Genomic DNA, 20,897 nt, shown 5'->3' on the forward strand with positions numbered 1-20,897 from the left:
GATGATACAGCTCCACCTTTTTACACTTTCATAAAGATTTGAAAGGATACACAATTGGTGTGTGTCGATTTGGTATTGTTGGCTTTTCTACAGGATTTTTCGTGGTGTGAGTATCTGGGAAATTGTGGACTTTTTATGTATGAGCCAGAATAATAAGATCCACTTAATAATCAGCTAATTGTTTAAGACGTTCGAACTAAACGTTTGAAAGAATCTTATTGGATCTTCGAGAGACTAACGCTTCTATAGTTGGCGTAAAGAATATTCCAAAGATGAGTTGTTGAATGCTTTTTTCCATATCCTCTGCACCATGGTAGAACATATCTGATATATTCGATTTCAAAACACCCAAAACCTTTACATCTTGCTCTAGCAATCGGAATAGGGACCTCAATTAAGGGATTCAAGCTAAGTAAGTAAATAAGTAGTATATTTACTATCGTAAATCTTGAATATATTTATAAATAATTCATACTTAGAGTTTTGGTTGCTTCTTAACCCTCTGTAGGCACACCTCTTTTTTGTGGCGTGATAGGCACTCGGGTGCGAATTTGGTTTATACTTTTTCATGTCGCTAGAACTTTTTTCGGTCACAATATTTTATAGAGAATCAAGTATGAAATTGATGTACAATATTCCGAGGAATTTGAATATTGTATTCCCAATTCCGAAAAAAAAATATTTTCACCCTTATAAAGAGACTTTTTTGTGACCACTTTTTTGAAAAATTGTAATTTTTTAATTTTTGTCCTACCAAATTCGCACCCGTGTGCCGACAGAGGGTTAAATATCATAAAACAAACCCAATCAGAGTTAATTATAAGATGCATCCATATTCAGGACGCTCTTAATTGAAAAATAAAATAAAAAGTAAAAAATCACAAAAAATTTGCCATTTTTTGGACTTTACAATTGCAGTGTAGACGATCGAATCAATAAACTTGTTCGGAATAACGGCTGTTATTTTAACGAAAATATTACAATAAACCAAGTCCCGGATAGATCTTTTTTCATGTCGAATTCCTTTCAAAGAAAAAATTGAACTTTTTTCTGGAAACCATAATTCCTTCAAAAAAGAATCGCATCAAATCACCGAAGAACACACAAAATGATTGACCCTAAAATTCGCATTATTTCTTAACTAAAAAAAACACTTGTTTGAATTTCAACGAATTTGTAAAATTAATATTTTTAAAATTAAAGCTATGAAAGTTTTCAATAATATTAAAGGCTTACGAGGTACACGAAAAAAACCGTTATTTTTTGAAATTTACATTTCTTCGAAGTAACGATAATCTTATAAAAATCTTGGAGGAAGAAAAAGTATCAAAAGATGTTTTGTAGAGAATTTTATGGTCTACATCTACATTATAAGCTTTGCCGTTTGAAAGTTACATATATGCGAAAAATCGAAATTTCAGAAATTTGACTTTGAATAAATAAAAAAAAGTGCTTATTTTCCATTGACAAATTTTAAAATTTTTGGTTTAGGATATTTCTAATAATTGTGTGATAAGACAATTAAAAAAAAATTGGTACTAGAATCGAAGAATGTACAAGCTTTCACATGGATTTTGTGTTATCATGATAAGATCATTTTTTACTGAGATACAACCTATCGAAAATCTCCAACCAAATTACGAATTTTTTTGTTCTCTTAATTTTTGCTCTAATGTAGCTCTATATCAAACGAGAAACTGTTCAATTGATTCAGCTCTCTAATTCATGAAATTTGATAAGATAACTCTTTGGGTTAATTTTAACATCACAATGAAAAATGTAGGCCCAAACTGGGCCTAAGAGATTTTTAAAACAATAAATGAATCTATTCGTATCAATTTAATCGTTAACTTAAAAAAATAAAAAATTGATTTCCAGTTACTTTGCTCTCAATGTAGACTTATTATTCCCTGTAGGGAATAGCTGTCCAACAAAAATGACTTATAGATTTGGTAAAATTCTCTTTATTTATATCTAAAAATAGGACAAATCCATATAAAGTAAAGAGAAATTAGAAATTAAAAATTAAATTAAATATTTTTTTTAAAAGTATTTCTACCTATAAAATATAATATAAAATATAATATATAAAACAAAAATAATATTGTCAAGAATTCCCCGTACTATAACCAACTACCCACCATAGACTTGAACTTGTTGAATCAGTGGCGTACGTTGAGTCACCGGGGCCCCGGTGTAAGACTAAATTTTGGGGCCCCTTTGATATTTGGGGGCCCCTTAGGTACAAAAAAAAATTACGTATACGCCATACGTTTTTTTTTGTATGGCTTATTTATTTTTAGGTTTATTCTAATGTTTTAATATGTTCGTAATGCACTTTGCTATACTTACTTAAAATGTCTCTCATAAAAGTAGTAAACACTTGTACTAGGGGCCCCCAAAATTAAATATTTAGAGACCCCTAAAATTAAATTTTTTTAGCTAAGAATTGATTATTCTTGGGGCCTCTGTTCTGAAGTAATAAATACATATTTCATTTTCCATCACCAGACATATTTTTTTTATTTTGAAAAATTATTTTTAGAGCCTCAAAATTAAGTGCTTAGAGGCCCCTAAAATATAATATAATTTTTTTGGAGCCAAGAATTAATAGGTATTGGGGCCTCTGTTCTGAAGTAATATTCGGAATGCCACCAATAACGTAATGTTTTTATTTTGGGCCCTGATGTATTAATGTTGGGGCCCCTGAATTTATATTTAATTTTCCATTTGATTGTTTCACTTTTGAGGATCCTCAAATAATATTTTTTTGCTTTTTTGGGGCACCTAATGTATTATTTATGGTGGTAAAGATTTTTCAAGTAATATTTTTCGGGGCCCTAAGATAAAATTATAACTTTTCTTTTAAAAAAGCAGTTTATTTTTTTTGGGGCCCCTGGGGTAACCTTTTTTTTAAAATCAATATATGTACATATATTGTGTGGCTACCAATGCATTATACATTACCCTGAATGACATAATTTGTCTCCCTGGTTACTTCGTAACTCAATTTAAGCTAACAGTTTCCTTCTCTGCTTTGTCTCCAGTGGGGGCCCTGTGGTCGGTCGGGGGCCCCGGGGCACCGCCCCGCTTGCCCCAAGGGAGTGTACGCCCCTGTGTTGAATATATTAATGCATTTCTAATCATAAAAGGAATCTATGAATTTCTCTATGAATGAATTTAATTGTTTATTGTTTTGTTGATGGCATCACAAACGCTTACCTTATATTTTAATGCAAATCCCAAATGAAATTCGAGTTTAATTTGTATTTATCGATTCTAAACCAAGTCGTGACCGCCAATGGGCATCATATTGCGCACAACCCCATCCATCAGATACGGAAAACAAAGCATATTGTTCCAGAGACATTAGAGTCAAGGTTATTTTTGGTCGTTGCTATGTAATTAAATTATGCAATAGGTCTCTGGCACTGGGCATCCCTATGCCAAAGCATCCAACTGTAATCCCATTGTATGACGACCAGCAAGAATTCTGATTTATGGCAATAATAGGTGGTATTATTGCTGTGTCCTCTTCTAGTAACGATGAGTTGATGGAATCCATCAAAGCGATTGCAAATCGATGATAATGATGCTTGACTGAACAACGAAGAGTATGAAGACATAAACATTGCCTACGAAAGCCACGAAAAGTGCAAGCAATCCAACAAATAATGACAGTCTTTTGAAAATTTTAGTTAAGGTAGCAGGGGACACAGTAGTTATGTGGATTGCTGAAATCTGATAGTTCAACGGAAGAGCTAGAAAGTGGAAGAAAATAATGCAAGACCAACGAAGTCTTCGATACCGCTGCTGTGTATGAATGACAATTTTATTTTCCATTTTTAATGGTTAAATGTGAATGTTGAAATTCTATCCATGGGATGGGATCGCGTTATGTCTGTGATCTAGACCATTGCGTAATTCAGGAAATTATTGTGTAGGTATTGGATTTTGATGGTGCGTTGAACTAGATGGCGCTTGTGAATATGAGGTTTAGGTTATCATGAAATTGAAAGTAGTTCACACGTTAGTTTAAAGGAGAAAGAAAATTAACTTGTATTAGTTTCTTATTATGGAGGGAGGAGGTAGAAGAATGCAATTGATTCCATATCCCATTCATCTACGATATCCATAACTGTTTATCGCAGATTCATTGTATCGTCAACAACATGTCGTCAACAAGTATAAACTTTTACAATACAAAATATAGCAAATTTGAAATGCATTATGTATCTTCAGGATGTAACATAGATGAAAAAAAAAAACAATCGTAAAAAGGATTATATACATAGGTACTTGTCCTCTTTCTCAAATATATCTGCTTAAATATCTTATATTCCAATTAATTAATAAATGCAACAAAAAATATCAAAACTTTAAACTTAAAGGGGTGAATTGTGAAATAAAAATAAACACATTTTCTCAAAAAAAAATATATTTTTTGCTGTTTTTATACCTTTCGTTCTGAGGGCAAGTTTTTAAATAATAAAAATTAAATCAATGTCAGCCAGTACCTACAATTCTTTTCAGGGTGCTTCAATAAAATAGAATTCAGAAATGAAGTACACATTATTAAAACTTGCAACTGTTAATTAATTTTTGGTAAATGGTCTTCCAAGTAAAAAATTATTTGCTTATTTTCCCAAATAATTACAAATGATTTAGTGAAAACATTGTTGAAAACAAAAAATTAGTTATGGATAGGAGAAGCTAAATACTGCTTCAATGTAAGGATTTTTCAAAATTTCACAAGAACTGGGGGGTAATTCCGTAATTTTTTGAAATGATAATCAAAAAGACGATAATCGTCTTACAGTTTAAGAATCTTTAAAGCTATTTGAAATCATGCCTGATTCAATATTTTCTAAACAGTTTATATAAATAAAAGTTTTAAAATACTAAGAAGTCGTATATTAGTCTCGGCCACACGATTAAGAGGCAACTACTAGCTCACATTCTAAAAATAAGGACTGATGCTCTGTCATTTCCCCTAAGCCTGAATACCCCAAACTTGGCGATGCGACAAATAGGACTTAAGATATAAGCTTTTTTAACTAACCATATCGGCTCTATTCTTGGAGAGTTTTGAATTAAAAAAAAAAAACAAACAAAAAATAAAACAGAAAACTCTCAAAAAAAGCCGCTTAAACAGCTTGTATCTTGACCTTGAGTTCTATTGATCGCATCGTCAAGACTGATGTCTTCAGGTCTAGGGAAAATCTCAGAGCATCAGTCCTTATTTGTAGAATTAACATATAAGGCCACGATTTAAAGCTGCCAGACTTTTGAATTCCTTTCTAGAATGCATTAGGCTATAAAACTGCATAGGTACCTACTCACATTGGTGCAGGGTAATAAGTATACGGGCCAAAAGTCCATAATGGACTACTGACTCACTTTCACTTGGGTGGGTTATAAGTCCACAAATCAATTATGGACTTACAACCCACCCAATTGTGTCAGAAACCCACAAAAATGTGAGCCAGAAATCCATAATGTCGAAAAAGATATGGAAGGTGTTTAAGGAATATTAATTTGTAAAGAATGTTAAAACGTTAATTTTTTTTTCAACAATATTTGTAAATTGATTATTTTGTTTTTTTTTATAATTTTTTTTTTCGAAAATTGTATGTTTTTTTTCTTAACTGACTCGAGTTTTGTTTGTAAAGCTTATTGAAGTAATTTTCGAAAACTCGCACAAAGCAAAGAAGAACAAAATTTTGTTCAAAAGACGATTAGTTTGGAGTCTTATAGTGATAATCGCCACTTATTTGGGGAACTATCTCGCAAACAAAGCGAGCTTATTAATTATCACATGGAGATTAAAAACAAAAACACTTTTTTTTTTATAAATGTTTTGGAGAGATACATATTGCGAAAAAGAATATGAGAACTCAGCCGCATAATGAATTTCCTAATTAGTTATACATTTTTAATCGATGGGCCAAAAGTCCACAGGAATTTTGTGTGAACTTTTGACCCACTTGGGTGCGTTGTAAGTCCATTATTGATTTATGCAGCTAAGACCCACACGCCACACTAGTGAGCCAATAGTCCATTATGGACTTTTGGCCTGTGGATTTTCGACCATGCACCACTCACATTTTGGTTATATGTACCTCCACTCCCAAAATTTGCTATGTTCTCTCGGTCTAATAATTTAAAATTAATTTGAAAACAAAAATTTTTAAGTAGGTATGTTAAAAAAAACTTATTTTTAAAACTACAAAAACAACATTTTAAACGATTTCATTTTAAACAAAATGTTATCAGCCGAAATGCATAATATTTTATATTGTAGAAGGTTAAAACGTGCATCGGATTTAAGATGAGAGACCTATCTATCCTAAAAATGTCGGCCGTGCGTCGTGTTTTAGAGATTTCAAATTTGAAATTAAACTCTTAGGGAAATGTAAAAAGTTTCTTGAAACTCTGGGACAACTCTTGTGAGATTTAATTTATCAATAAAAATACTGAATTTTAGAAAAAATTATAATACAATTTATTTAAAATATTTATAACATTTTGACTGTACAAAAATTATACTAATACTATTCTACTTAACATGAAGATTCGAAGATATTTTAATGCTAATGATGGTATCCTCCATATCCTCCGAATCCATGTGGGTAGCCCCCATATCCGTGACCATAGTATGATGGTCCATGGTAGTTATGATAACCATATCCATGACCATAGCCATGGTGACCATACCCATGACCATATCCGTACCCATGTCCGTACCCATGCCCGTAACCATGGCCGTATCCATGTCCATAGCCACCATAATAAGCTGGGCCTCCATATCCACCGTACCCAAATCCATAGTTTCCTCTTTTTTCCGTTATTTTGCTATCACCCTCCGAAATAGCAGTTGAGCATAAAACACCGCCAATAAGCAAAATGATTATACAAACACTCTAAAAAATATAAATTAGTACATTGTTTGGATATCCTACTGGATTAAATTAATTTTCTTACCAGGAATTTCATGATGCCAAGGAATAAGTGTTACAATTGGCTTGTATGGTATTAGGCGAAGTGCAGAATTGTTTCTGATGTCTTTGGATAGGTTGCGAAAGCTATTTATACAAGTCATGATAAACCTTTTGTTCATTTATTTCTTTAGGGTTTTAAGTTTCATCTGTTACTCTGTTACACATGTTCCTACTTTACATCTGATACGCACTCAATTCAGAGTGATTAAAAATGAAGATTAAAGAGAGACTGTGCGAAATTGTTGAATAAAAAGTATGAAGCAATTTAATTTTTCAGATAACAAAACTTATAATTTTAGTTATAATTATTAATTAATAAATACGCTTACCAATTATAATAATAGATATTACAAAAACTATCTGACCCGACGACGCACGTTGTAAAAACGATTTTTATAATAATCTTTGAAAAACAACAATATCTTGAAGGTACTACCACCAACGAATACCGATTTGTATTTATTAATGGAGTAACTGATGCAAACTATCTCGGAACCTATGGTCGAACAACTTGGATTTTTTTAATTACTTAAAAAAAAAACTTTAACCTCTATGCATTGAAAATTGTTTTATTGTTTTTAAAATTAAAATTAAAATTAAATTAAATTTAATCAAAATTTCCTTGAAAAAGAGAATCTTTTTTTCGTTTTTTTTTTTAACATCACTATATGGGATCTTTTTCTTCTCTGAATTATTCAACAACAGTAATTATTGTGTCCAATTAAAAAATTCATCGACTTTTTATTATGAAAAGTTTGAAAAACATAAACATTTTTATATGTATTTTAATTTTTTTCAAAATCGCTATTTTAATTTTAATAAACAATATGACTACAGGGCCAGTTTTAAATCCATAGAACTTAAACCGTTTTTAATAAACGGCGTAAAAAAAATATCACTTGGTCACTGTGGCGTAGGGTATCCGTTATTTCCCAAAGTGATGTTATCGGGGGAGACACCCCCTAGATCGAAAGTTTAGGGCCTAAATAAGGGGAATTTAGCAAAAAAAAAATTTTGGAGGTCATTAACCCGTGCCTCTAGGGTCATACTTTCCCCATACAAATTTGTATGGGAAATTTTTAACTCATACATAAATTTTTTTTTCTCTCGAGTTAAATCATCTTTTTTTAAAATGTTTTATAATTCTGGTTGGAAAACAGTTACTTTAAAAGATCACATTCAAAATTTTCCAGTAAAATAATTTTTTTAATTTTCGGAAAAAAATATATTTAAACGTAGGTATAAACGGCAAAAATTTCAAATAAAAATTTGAAAAATTAAATTTTTTGATTTATACACACATTTTTGAATGCAATATTTGAAAATATTTAAAAACCAATAAAACTGCATCAAAAATTGTGTAATAGGAGGTGTACTTTAAGAATAATAAAATAAAACGTAAAAGCAAAAACTACGAAAACAGCTAATAATTTCAAAAACCGAAATAAAATATAAAAAAATTTTTTAATGTCCTATGCCTACGGTGGCGGGCGCTCCAGGCATAACATGAAAAATTCACCGGTCAGTTTTTATGAAAGCTAATAAAACGTTGAGAAAAACGCAACGCTCTCGTCGTCTCGCAACATTTTAAATCAGGCAATATCTCAAACCATTAGGACGACTGGATTCCAACTCGGTAGTAAAGTGGTTTTGGTGACTCCTTAGAAATTTAAATTTTTTAACAATTTTGATTAAAAGAAATCTATGCATAAGGTCCTACTTTTGAAATTATAACACAATAATCATTTTTATCAAAAAAAAAAAGAAACTTATAATAATGTATTATGGTTTTCTCATGGAACTGGAACAAGTTGAAATGGATTATCAAAATCGGTTCACCCAGTTAATAAACATAACAAAAAAAAAAAAAAAAATATAGAAGAATTGATAAACTCCTCCTTTTTGGAAGTCGGTTAAAAATTGAAGCATAACACTCTGTGCAGCACTCAAAAAATACTCGGACGAGACCTTTTTTAAGTGTTTTTACAAGTTAATCAAAACAATAATTAAAATTTCTTTGCATATTTATGAAAACTTTTTTATCCTTGGTTACCATATCAACTGCAAAACTTTCAATAAACTCCACAGGTGTTGAATTTTACTCACTACCTATACTAGTTGCAAATTCTGTCGTTTCCTTCAAAAAATACCTTCTCACGTGAAAAATCCAGATAGACTAAATTCTTAATTTGTAAGACAAATTCATCCATAATACCAAATTTTATAACCGAACCATTTACTCAATAAATTTTTCTATCGCCCTCCGCAACAGATTTCATATCTTTCCTGGGCCATACGGTTATGAAAACGAAAAAAGTTACGGTGTTCCTCGTTTTAAATTATCTAATTAATTTCTTACTTATTTTTAAATTCAGTCTCATAAGGTCAATATATGAAACAAATAAATACAAATTTTAACACGTATACGCCACAGTGTACATATGTAAACAATGTTAAAATATTTTGTATTCGGCGAACCCCACATGCGGAGCCGTAGTGTGAAGCAGTAGAGTGGGAGAGTTGTGACCCCATCCGAGATCATGACTATCGTCGATAATGGAGAAGAAGAAGAAGTTAAAATATTTTGTATTACAACTTTGGCCTAGGTGCCAACAGACGGTGCCGTGAAATAACGCCGAGCGAAATAACGCCGAATTCCAAAATTCGGCGTTATTTCACTTTACAAAAGCGAAATAACGCCGAATTTCAACATTCGGCCATATTTCACAATGATAAAGTGAAATTACGCCGATTCGGCGTTATTTCACTTTTTCAGTGAGGCAAATCCTGCTAAGTGGAGCTTAGGAAAAATTTCTATGTAACCACCTGCAGTCAGTTTGGTATTGAAATGCCATATTTTTGGCACAGGGACATAAGGCCCATGGAATAACAGCCACTATTTATTTGTGGGGCTTACGTCCCGCTTGAGTGAGACATAAGTTCCAAATTAAATGTGGGGCTTATGTCAAATTCAGGTTGGACAAAAGACCCACAAATAAAGGATGGGCGTTATGTCTCACTAACAAAGAATTTACAAATTATAAAATTATCTCCCAACTGAATAACTGTATTTGGGATAGTTACATAATTCGATTTTGCACTTATGTCCCACCTCATTGGCAAATAAGCCGATTCAACAGTGTATCCAATCAAGGGGATTGCAGCAGAGCAGCATGATCTCATCCTCCAAACATATTTCACTGTTTATAAACCTAAGTATCCTGGGTTTTATTGTTTTATTTATGTGTATACCAAACAACAAAGATATGTTTGTATAACTTGGCAAACGCGAAGCGAAAAATAAATCCTTACATAAGAATCTAATTAATTTTTGGAACCCAAACGCGAAGCGGAAAAAAATTTTGCCCACGGGAGAATCAATTTTGAGGTGTGAAAATAAAAATTCGCGCGAATTTTTATTTTCACACCTCAAAATTGATTCTCCCGTGGGCAAAATTTTTTTCCGCTTCGCGTTTGGGTTCCAAAAATTAAATAGATTCTTATGTAAGGATTTATTTTTCGCTTTGCTTTCCACCAATTAAAACAGGTGGGATCTATTTGTTTATTATCATTATCATATTCAAAGTTTCTTTTGCATTTAAAGAATCTAGAACAAAACGCGAATAAAATATAACAAAAGTTATAATTCATTATTGTTTTATATTTCGAAAAGCGTGGGGCTTATGTCCCACCTAAATGAAAAATATATGGAGCTTCGAGCTTATGTCCCACTCAAGTGGGATATAATTCTTAAATTAAATGTCAACCCACTCAAGTGGAACATAACTCCCATAAATAAAAAGTGGGTGCTATATCCCTGGGCCTTTTGTCCCTGCGACATGTTTTTCTACCTTCTTGAGACTAATCTGTTAATGAATAAATAAGAGGCACATAAGAAAAAAAAAATTTTTTGGAACCTATACCTCGATTGGATGGACAGAATTCCCAAATTGGTGTTGGGGCCATTCTGCCTTAATAAATTAGGGCCTTATATGCCTTTGAAAATAAAAAAGGTTAGCATTTTAATATACGGGTTAACTTAGGTCCACTTCTATGCTCACTTTTCTAGCATTCGGCCTTATTTCTCATCTGGGACTCGGCGTTATTTCACTTTGACAAAGCGCAATAAGGCCGAATGTTGAAATTCGGCGTTATTTCGCTTTTGTAAAGTGAAATAACGCCGAATTTTGGAATTCGGCGTTATTTCGCTCGGCGTTATTTCACGGCACCCCAACAGACCCAAATCGAAATTAATTAAACACTTGCACTCGATTACATTGTGCTACAAAATGAAAAAAAATATACACCCGAGAAATTACATAGTGTAGGCTGTTTGTATGGTCGAATAATGCATAAAAATATTTTTGTTATATTTTTGGAACCCTCCATTTTTTTTATTTACAAAAAACCATTTTTACAGACTTTACGATGTAATCTATCAATATCTCAGTCATTTTTTTAACAATTCTCAATATGTTATATGTTTTTGGAAAGATGATTTCCAGACCTTTAAGTCTATTGTATATAATGATGTACATATATACATATGTAAGTCTATTGTTTAAACAAATTAAGTGATTTTTTAAAATAATTAGAATTTCTATGCTCCTATGATCTTATATGGTTGAAAATAAACTAAAAAAAATATTCTCCAAGTCTCTAACTTAATTCCAATTTGTGCCTAAATGTTTATTCTTTAAGAATATAACCTTACTCTATTTTTTTGTTTGTTTTATTGTGCAATAAAAAATGGATGAAGTTGAAAAAATTTAGGAAAAAATCACTTTTTTCAAGATTTATGGGATAAAAACCTACACTTAATTTGTTTGAACAATAGACTTATATACATCATTATATAAAATAGACTAAATACATCATTCATCATCTTTTTTCCAAAAACATATAACATATTGAGAATTGTTAAAAAAATGACTGAGATATTAATAGATTACATCGTAAAGTCTGTAAAAATGGTTTTTTGTAAATAAAAAAAAAATGAAGGGCCCAAAAAATATAACAAAAATATTTTTATGCATTATTCGACCATACAAACAGCCCACACTATGTAATTCGTCGGGTGTATTTTCAGTGTCGCACCGTGTTATTAAACAAAATCTTTCTATTCTTTCCAGTCAGTGCTAATAAATTAGACAAAAAACCAAATCCTTTCAAATAAGAATAGAAGATTAAGAAATATTTCTTCAGCCGCACTTATTCTGCTCATTTTATAAATATAACAAAAACAAAACAAAAAAAATAACAAACATAAACTTACTGTCACAAAATAAAAAAAAAAATAAATTGCATTTTTTTTATTACATAACTTAGTTTTTAATTAGTTTTGGCTATCAAATACACAGTACTGTAAAAATGTGACGCCAAATATTATTCGTAGCGTGCGTTTTTTTCAGTACTTTAACTTAAATACGAGTATTTAAGTTTTCTTTCTGTTGTTTTATTTTTTCTTAAATATAATAAAATGCATCCAGCAGAAACTACTGTTCTGACTTTCAAAGTTATAAAAAACCAAATGAAATCCAAATGTAAATCCTCAAAAACATATTAACAGAAATGTACTTTGGATGGAAAATGTTCGGATTCTGACATAATTTTAGGTGTTTAAAATAAAAAAATAATAATGAAGTCAAGTCCATTTGAAATTTGTGTACTATACAGAAAAGTTGAAAAGTTCTTTCTCATGAACTAAAGGGACTTTTGTTTTTGTTTCACACATATGTATGTACATTAGGGTGTCCGTTATTTCCGAAAGTGATGTTTTCGGGGGAGACACCCCCTAGATCGAAAGCTTAGGGCCTAAATAAGGGGAATTTAGCAAAAAAAAGTTTTTTCGAGGTCATTAACCCGTGCCTCTAGGGTCATACTATCCCCATACAAATTTGTATGGGAAATTTTTAACTCATACATAAAATTTTTTTTCTCTCGAGTTAAATCATATTTTTTTTTAATGTTTGATAATTCTGGTTGGAAAACAGTTACTTTAAAAGATCACATTCAAAATTTCCCGTTAAAAATTTTTTTTTATATTTTATTTCGGATTTTGAAATTATTAGCTGTTTTCGTAGTTTTTGCTTTTACCTATCACACAATTTTAAATGCAGTTTTATTGCTTTTTAATTCTTTTCAAATATTGCATTCAAAAATTTGTGAATAAATCAAAAATTTCAATTTTTGAAATTTTTTTTTGAAATTTTTGCCGGTTTTATACGTTTAAATTTATTTTTCTCGAACTACAAAAGATATGTTTACAATATTTTTATTGAATTTTGTTTAAAAATGATTCACCTAAAAAATTACATGAAAAAAGTTGCAAACAAGAAAGGGTAAAGTGTTTAATAATATTTATTTATTATAAAAACGGCAAAAATTTCAAAAAAAAAATTCAAAAAATTGAAATTTTTGATTTATTCACAAATTTTTGAATGCAATATTTGAAAAGAATTAAAAACCAATAAAACATCATTTAAAATTGTGTGATAGGTGAAAGCAAAAACTACGAAAACAGCTAATAATTTCAAAAACCGAAATAAAATATAAAAAAAATTTTTAACGGGAAATTTTGAATGTGATCTTTTAAAGTAACTGTTTTCCAACGAGAATTATCAAACATTAAAAAAAAATATGATTTAACTCGAGAGAACAAAAATTTTATGTATGAGTTAAAAATTTCCCATACAAATTTGTATGGGGAAAGTATGACCCTAGAGGCACGGGTTAATGACCTCCAAAAAACTTTTTTTTGCTAAATTCCCCTTATTTAGGCCCTAAGCTTTCGATCTAGGGGGTGTCTCCCCCGAAAACATCACTTTGGGAAATAACGGACACCCTAATGTACATATGTAGCTCTATGTCTCCAGTTTTTTTTTCTCATTCTAAACACTTATTTATTAAGACCTAAAAACATCTAACTTGTATAGAAGTGGACTTGACCCGTTATTATTCTGAACGCCTCATTTATAGTTCTGTGGAAATTTGATTTAACTAAATACCAAATTTCTCGAAATTCAAAAAGAGGATCAGTAACACATTTTCTCATAATAGATGATAGTTTTTGGCTAAGTTTGAACGTTTGATTGTAAAAACATTTTACATCTTTTAAAATTATTTCCCTCTGTTTTCGGATATTTAAAAAAATATTTTTCACAATTTTATCAATCGAAAAATTATGCAACATTTATTTTGATACTACCTATTTCATAAGTTCAATAACCGATTCTACCTACTGCTAGAAAACTGCTTCTTTTAAAAAGTTATAAGTTTCTTAGAATTCCTTTAATCAAACAGATAAAATTTCTTTAAAACGCATTCATATCATTTTGGACGATAGATCAAAAATAAGTTTAAATTTTTTGTTACTGTTTTTTTATTTAAAATATAAAAAAAATATTTTTCAAACTACACAAAAATACACCTAATATTTACAAACACTACTTTTTCTCACTATTGCACTTGTGTTTTAGTGGAAGTGATGGAATCCTCCATATCCGCCAAATCCATGACCGAATCCTCCATATCCGTGACCGTAGTAGGGTCCGTGAAAGTGACCATGACCTCCATATGGATAACCAAATCCATGACCGTACCCACCGAACCCATGTCCGAATCCACCACCATAGCCTCCATATCCGAATCCTCCGTAGATACCTCGTTTTTCTGTCTTTTTGGTATCCTCTTCAGGGATAACAGATGCACATAGAGTGGCACCAATCAGCAGAATTAAAACACAAACACTCTGAAATGAAAATATTTTTTTTTTAGAAAAATCACTGATCCTTAAAAAAAACAAAATTTATTATCTTACTAGAAATTTCATGATGACAAAGAATGGGGGTATATTTTAAGGTTTGAATGTTGCTAGTTGAAGTGCAGAATTGTTTCTGATGCATTTGAATAAATTTCCAAGGTATTTATATACCCATGACTAAAGTATGAAATGCATAAGGGCTATACGATTTTTCGTCTTCTTTACTATTTTTGCTTTAACATTAGATACATTGGTTATGATTGTTGTAGTAGATGAGTAATCTAAAATGCAGATTGTGGGGTATGTTTACAATTTTATTTGTTTTATGAGTTTGCATTTCCATCTTTTCATGCTTAGTATGGGCTTGAACTTTTGATAGGGCTTTTATTAATTTATTTATTGTTAGTGAAAAAATAATTTAAAGGTTGGTCCTTTAACTCAAACTAATACCCATTTAGGTAAATAAAACTAATTGCTGGCAAAATATGCTGTGATAGGTACCTACCTATTCACACTCTTATCTAGCCTTGAAATCGGATGGATATAAAATATTGATAGACATTTTTGGGTTGCTTATGTATATTGTTCTCACTGATTTTTATTTGTGTATAAATATGTATATTTATCCAACTAAATAGTTAAATATTTAATTTTTACATATTTGTTTGTACATTCCAAAAGATTTTTTCAGTATTAGAAGGAGAACTTATGGAGACCTTTGCGATCCTATGCGAAAAACGCATATTTGGATGGGTTCACTAAAGGCTAGTTTCTTCAACAGCTTATCAGCTTTAAACCATCATTATTCAAAATTGTAAATCCTCGAATATTCTTCTAAACAATTTTTTTTTCTGAGAATCCATAGTACGAGTACCTATAATAAGTTGTTAACCACGGATATAGTAACCAATCGATTTTGAAATCAGAGCCCCTGAAAATTATGGACACCGGTCCTTTGATGTTCTCCTTAATAGGATAATTTCCACTACAGAACTTCTTGAACATTTTTATTTTTGGGTTAGACAATCAACAATCAATTACAACAGAAATAGAAATTACAACAAAAATCATAATGCAATGCTAAGCAAACTTGACCTCCTCAATCTCCCCCAACAAATCATTATTATTTTGAAATCCGCTAAAAATTGCATGAAAATTGCAAATACAAAAATTCAAAGTTGATTGAAACGCCCTGAAGTCGTCTTCCAACGACGACTTCAAACGTCATCGAATACCTCTGTGTTTTTTTGTTTTACCACAACATATCAGCCTAGTCTACAACAATGCCGGGTATCAGCATTGGATTTCCTCATCTCTATCTTGTGCATCCGAAAAGAAAAAAAAAAACAATACAAAAATTAAAAGACGGTTATGCCCCTATAAACTTGATGATGGCTATAAATACATTTTGCAATATCTTTTAAAGCATCAGAAACAATTCTGCACTTCAGCTAGTTGCAACAAAACTGATTGACTTCATTCATTACTTTACCTTGTCATCATGAAGTTTCTTGTAAGCTTTTATAAAAATAAGAAAATAAATCTTATTTTGCGGATTGAATATTATCTGTTTATAATTTCAGAGCATTTCCAGTATTTTCTTGGTCCTGATTGGTGCCGTTGTTTGTTCCAATGTGAGTCCTGAAAGTGAGGATAAAAAAACAGAAAAACGCGGAATATACGGGGGTTTTGGATATGGTGGTTATGGAGGACCGGGTCATTATGGTGGCTTTGGACATGGGCATGGACATGGATATGGACATGGACACGGATTTGGATATCCAGTTTCTTATGCACATTTTTATGGCCCATCATTTCATCATGGCCATGGTTATGGAGGTTATTCACATGGATACGGAGGATATGGAGGTCATCACCATTTCCATTAGTGTTTAGCATAGTATTGAAGTCTTTGTACAGTTTGAATGATTAGAAATAATTTAGTTCTTAGGCCCAATTTATTCACACTCCATTAAATTTAAAGTCTCCATTAAAAACGGGAAATTTTAAAATTTGTAATTTGACAGATTTTTTATTTTTAATGGGAACTTTAAATTTTATGGATAGTGAACAAATTGGGCCTTAATTTGTTTTAAGTTTTTTTCTTTAATAAGATTTTGTAATATAAAAAGAACTCATTTTCCATATTGAGAATTTTTTTCTTTTTTCTCCCGTTTTTAAAAAAATGTATTGTGGAAGAATGAAAAATGAACTTGAATCGCAAGATTCACATATCTAAACCAAATAATAGCAGAATGAGGCTGTTGGATAGAAAAAAAACTCCCGGCTCCTTGAAAAAAATCACAAATATTACCTGTTTTTTACCATTACTATTTAATAAACTTACCATTTTACAAAATTTTAAGAATGGGCAGCAATTTCAAGCCTTTTTTGAGTTTGTTGTTCCATTTTTGTTGTTGGTTTGATTCATTTTATTAAACTTAAAAAAAAAGCCTTGATATGCTGTTGGTTTAAAAGCTCATAAATATTATGAGTTCTAATGATGGCCGAATATTCAAGATTAATGTCTTCAGGACTCAGAGAAAATGACAGAGCATCATATCTTGTATTTAAAATTATATTTTCATTTTTGCTTTGTACATTGCATGATGCATTTACAATGGGTTGGGGTCAAAATTCTGCCGGGGTCAAAATTCTGCTTACAAAATTCTGCTTTACAAAATTCTGCTTTCAAAATTCTGCTTTTCAAAATTCTGTTTTTCAAAATTCTGTTTTCAAAATTCTGCTTTTCAAAATTCTGTTTTTCAAAAAAATCTGTTCTGCAAAAAATTAAAAAAGGGTTTGGAAAATGTTAAAAAGCGCGCGCTTTAATTTTTAATTTTTTGCAAAAATTTGTAAAATCATCTTCTTGAAAAATTTTCTGCTTATTTGATTACTTACCTTCATAATTTTTCATTCCTTGAAAGCAAATTAATTTTTGTTTTATAAATGAATAAATTTGAAAATATTAAGAAAAGGTTTTTAATACATTTCCGAAAATAGTTAAAATTTTTTTAATTTATCAAATAAAGATGAATATTCAAAAACTTGAATAAGAAAAGGAATATTTTGTATCAAACAACATCGGTTTTAATAAGTTAAACATAGGTTTTGTTTGAAAGAAAGTCAGTCTATGCATTTTAAAAAATATTTGCGACACTTAAACAAAAAAATTTAGGAAAGTACCAATGTTGAATTACATTAATGAGGTGTATTTGTCTTTAGTCAGCGCTTATGCTATAAAAAAAAAAAAAACAGAATTGGCAGAATTTTGTTGTTCAGGTATAATGCTGGCAGAATTTTGAAAAGCAGAATTTTAAAAAGCAGAATTTTGAAAAGCAGAATAGAAAAAAAGCAGAATTTCGAAAAACAGAATTTTCGTTAAAAAAGCAGAATTTTGAAGCCAGAATTTTGACCCGATCCCATTTACAATACTAATATTACAATGAGTGTTTTCGTAAACGTTATAAGATGTGTTCATAATGCCAGATTTGCGATCGTTCTAACTTATAGTCCAACTGCAGTACCTGCTGTTCAAAAACGTCATTATGTCGTCAACGTTAAGTAGATTGCGTAGCCAAAATTGGATGGAGCGGAACTTACTTAGAGCTCTTGATTCGTTGTTTTTATTGTTAATACAAATTTTACTATTGCAAAAAAGTATTGTGAAGCAAGAATGTTAATTAGGGTGGTGCAAAAAATTTTGTTTTTGTAATTGAAATAAATTAGATTTTCCCTACAGAGAAAGTTTGTAAAACGTGGTTTTGAAATAATGTAAAATTGAGTATTTTCACGTTAATGAGCTTAGAAAAATGCTATATTTTTCATTTGCTCTTGGAATTCAATCAAAATTGATTTTTTTTTTTTTTTCAAAGACAGCAATTTGTTTCAAAGTTTTTTTTTGTATTCCAAAATTAAAATAGATCTTTTTTTTTGGCTCTAGCCTAATGTAACGCGGCTACAAATATTTAGGTACATATTGCAAATGAAATAAAATAAAAAAAAATTAATTTTTATTGCAAAATAAAAATATTTTATTGCAAATGAAAAAAAAAAACATTGAAAATAATTTTTTTATTGCAAATAAAAGTAATTTGCATACAAAAGTTATATTTCAAATAAAAAATTTTCAGCATTAAAAAAAATCATTTTGCATTAAGCATTTCTTTAGGGAGCGGGTCATAATTCTGCTTGTCAAAATTCTGTACGACAAAATTCTGTAGGGTCAAAATACTGTAAGACCATAATTCTGTACGTCATTATACTGTAAAATACAAAATTCTGTACGTCAAAATACTGTATGAACAAAATACTGACTTGCAAAATTCTGTACGGCAAAATACTGTATTTTCAATACAGTATTTTTAAAGAAATTTCCTTTGATAAAAAAACACGAAATAGTATCTTTAAATATAATTATTAAATATATAATACAGTAAAATAGGGAGAAAAAAGGGGTAAATCTCGGAATGAATGTTAGTAGAAATTTTTTTTGCTCAATATCTTCCTTTTGCCATTCTATAACATATCTCAAAAGTCTAGAAAAATCTCATGTCCGCTTGTCGCGATTTCAAGGTCAAATCGCGAAATGGAGATTTTCAAAATTAGCAGAAATAGGCTATGGTACTATATACACATATGATACATGATGTCAAGGTATTTTTTAATGCTGATTCCAAAAAATCTAAAATCAAGACAATCTGACGTCTCTGGAAAAAGTTATACCTGTTTTTCATCTGTCAACTCATATTATTATAACAGTTGCAAACTTACTGCCGAAAAACCCTTAAAAGTTATGGTAGATGAACCAAATTTTGCATGAAGATTTTAGAATCCATCATTATTAAAAACCAAAACAATCCATTACAAAAAATATATATACCTACGAAATAATGGTATTTTTTGATGGAGGGGCAAATTTTAGGATATGCACTAAAGAAGATTCTTGTTCATCTTAGGAATAAGTGCTAATAGGCTAATTTTTTCATTTTAATCTTTGTTTGGATATTCTTTAACTACCCTCAAAAATCTAAAAAAATCTCATGTCCGCAAGTCCTAATTTTCTTGGTTTGAAAATAAGGTGCAGATTTTAAAAAATTAATAAGAAAAGTTTAAATTTTTATATGTATACCAACATAAGCGACATGATTTAAAGGTATTTTTTAACACTTATTCCAACAAAACTCACAAACAAGTCAACCTGACCATCCCTGAAAAGTAATGCACCTTATTCATGTTGATCTGACACAAATATCTGAAGTGTAGTTTTTCAATTTTTTAAAATCTGCACCTTATCTTCAAACCAAGAAAATTAGGACTTGCGGACATGAGATTTTTTTAGATTTTTGAGGGTAGTTAAAGAATATCCAAACAAAGATTAAAATGAAAAAATTAGCCTATTAGCACTTATTCCTAAGATGAACAAGAATCTTCTTTAGTGCATATCCTAAAATTTGCCCCTTCATCAAAAAATACCATTATTTCGTAGGTATATATATTTTTTGTAATGGATTGTTTTGATTTTTAATGATGATGGATTCTAAAATCTTCATGCAAAATTTGGTTCATCTACCATAACTTTTAAGGGTTTTTCGGCAGTAAGTTTGCAACTGTTATAATAATATGAGTTGACAGATGAAAAACAGGTATAACTTTTTCCAGAGACGTCAGATTGTCTTGATTTTAGATTTTTTGGAATCAGCATTAAAAAATACCTTGACATCATGTATCATATGTGTATATAGTACCATAGCCTATTTCGGCTAATTTTGAAAATCTCCATTTCGCGATTTGACCTTGAAATCGCGACAAGCGGACATGAGATTTTTCTAGACTTTTGAGATATGTTATAGAATGGCAAAAGGAAGATATTGAGCAAAAAAAATTTCTACTAACATTCATTCCGAGGTTAAACCCTTATTTGACTGGATTAATATTATTTGTAATTTTATACAAACATAATTATTAAAGTAAAAAAGTAAATCAATTCTAGGAACACAAATCAAACTCTTCTTAATTATACAAAATACATTTTTACAAAAAAAATTTCAAAATCAAATAAATTTAATTTTTTTTTTCAATCCGTTTCAGGTATGCAACGTGGTTTAATTCAGATTGTTTTTTTTTAAATAAGT

At 30.3% G+C, this 20,897-nt stretch overlaps 1 protein-coding gene across 1 annotated transcript; it reads right to left on the bottom strand.

Annotated features, from left to right (window-relative positions):
- Positions 1-6,593: 6,593 nt before the first annotated feature.
- Positions 6,594-14,915, bottom strand: LOC129918197 (keratin-associated protein 19-2). Its single transcript, XM_055998586.1, has 3 exons — positions 14,821-14,915; positions 14,482-14,751; positions 6,594-6,923 (listed from the first exon to the last, which is right to left on the bottom strand). Exons 1-3 carry the CDS (start codon positions 14,830-14,832, stop codon positions 6,594-6,596), a joined length of 612 nt encoding a protein of 203 aa, XP_055854561.1. The 5' UTR covers positions 14,833-14,915.
- Positions 14,916-20,897: the final 5,982 nt, after the last annotated feature.

The sequence above is a fragment of the Episyrphus balteatus genome, chromosome 4 (genome assembly GCF_945859705.1).
Source record: "Episyrphus balteatus chromosome 4, idEpiBalt1.1, whole genome shotgun sequence".
Lineage (NCBI taxonomy): Eukaryota > Metazoa > Arthropoda > Insecta > Diptera > Syrphidae > Episyrphus > Episyrphus balteatus.

What these genes read in the sequence shown, in the direction of transcription:
- LOC129918197 (XM_055998586.1), bottom strand. An exon ending in ATGGAGGATTCCATCACTTC is followed by an intron (nt 6,924 to 14,481) that starts CACTAAAACACA and finishes TATATTTTTTAG; the next exon opens with AGTGTTTGTATAATCATTTT.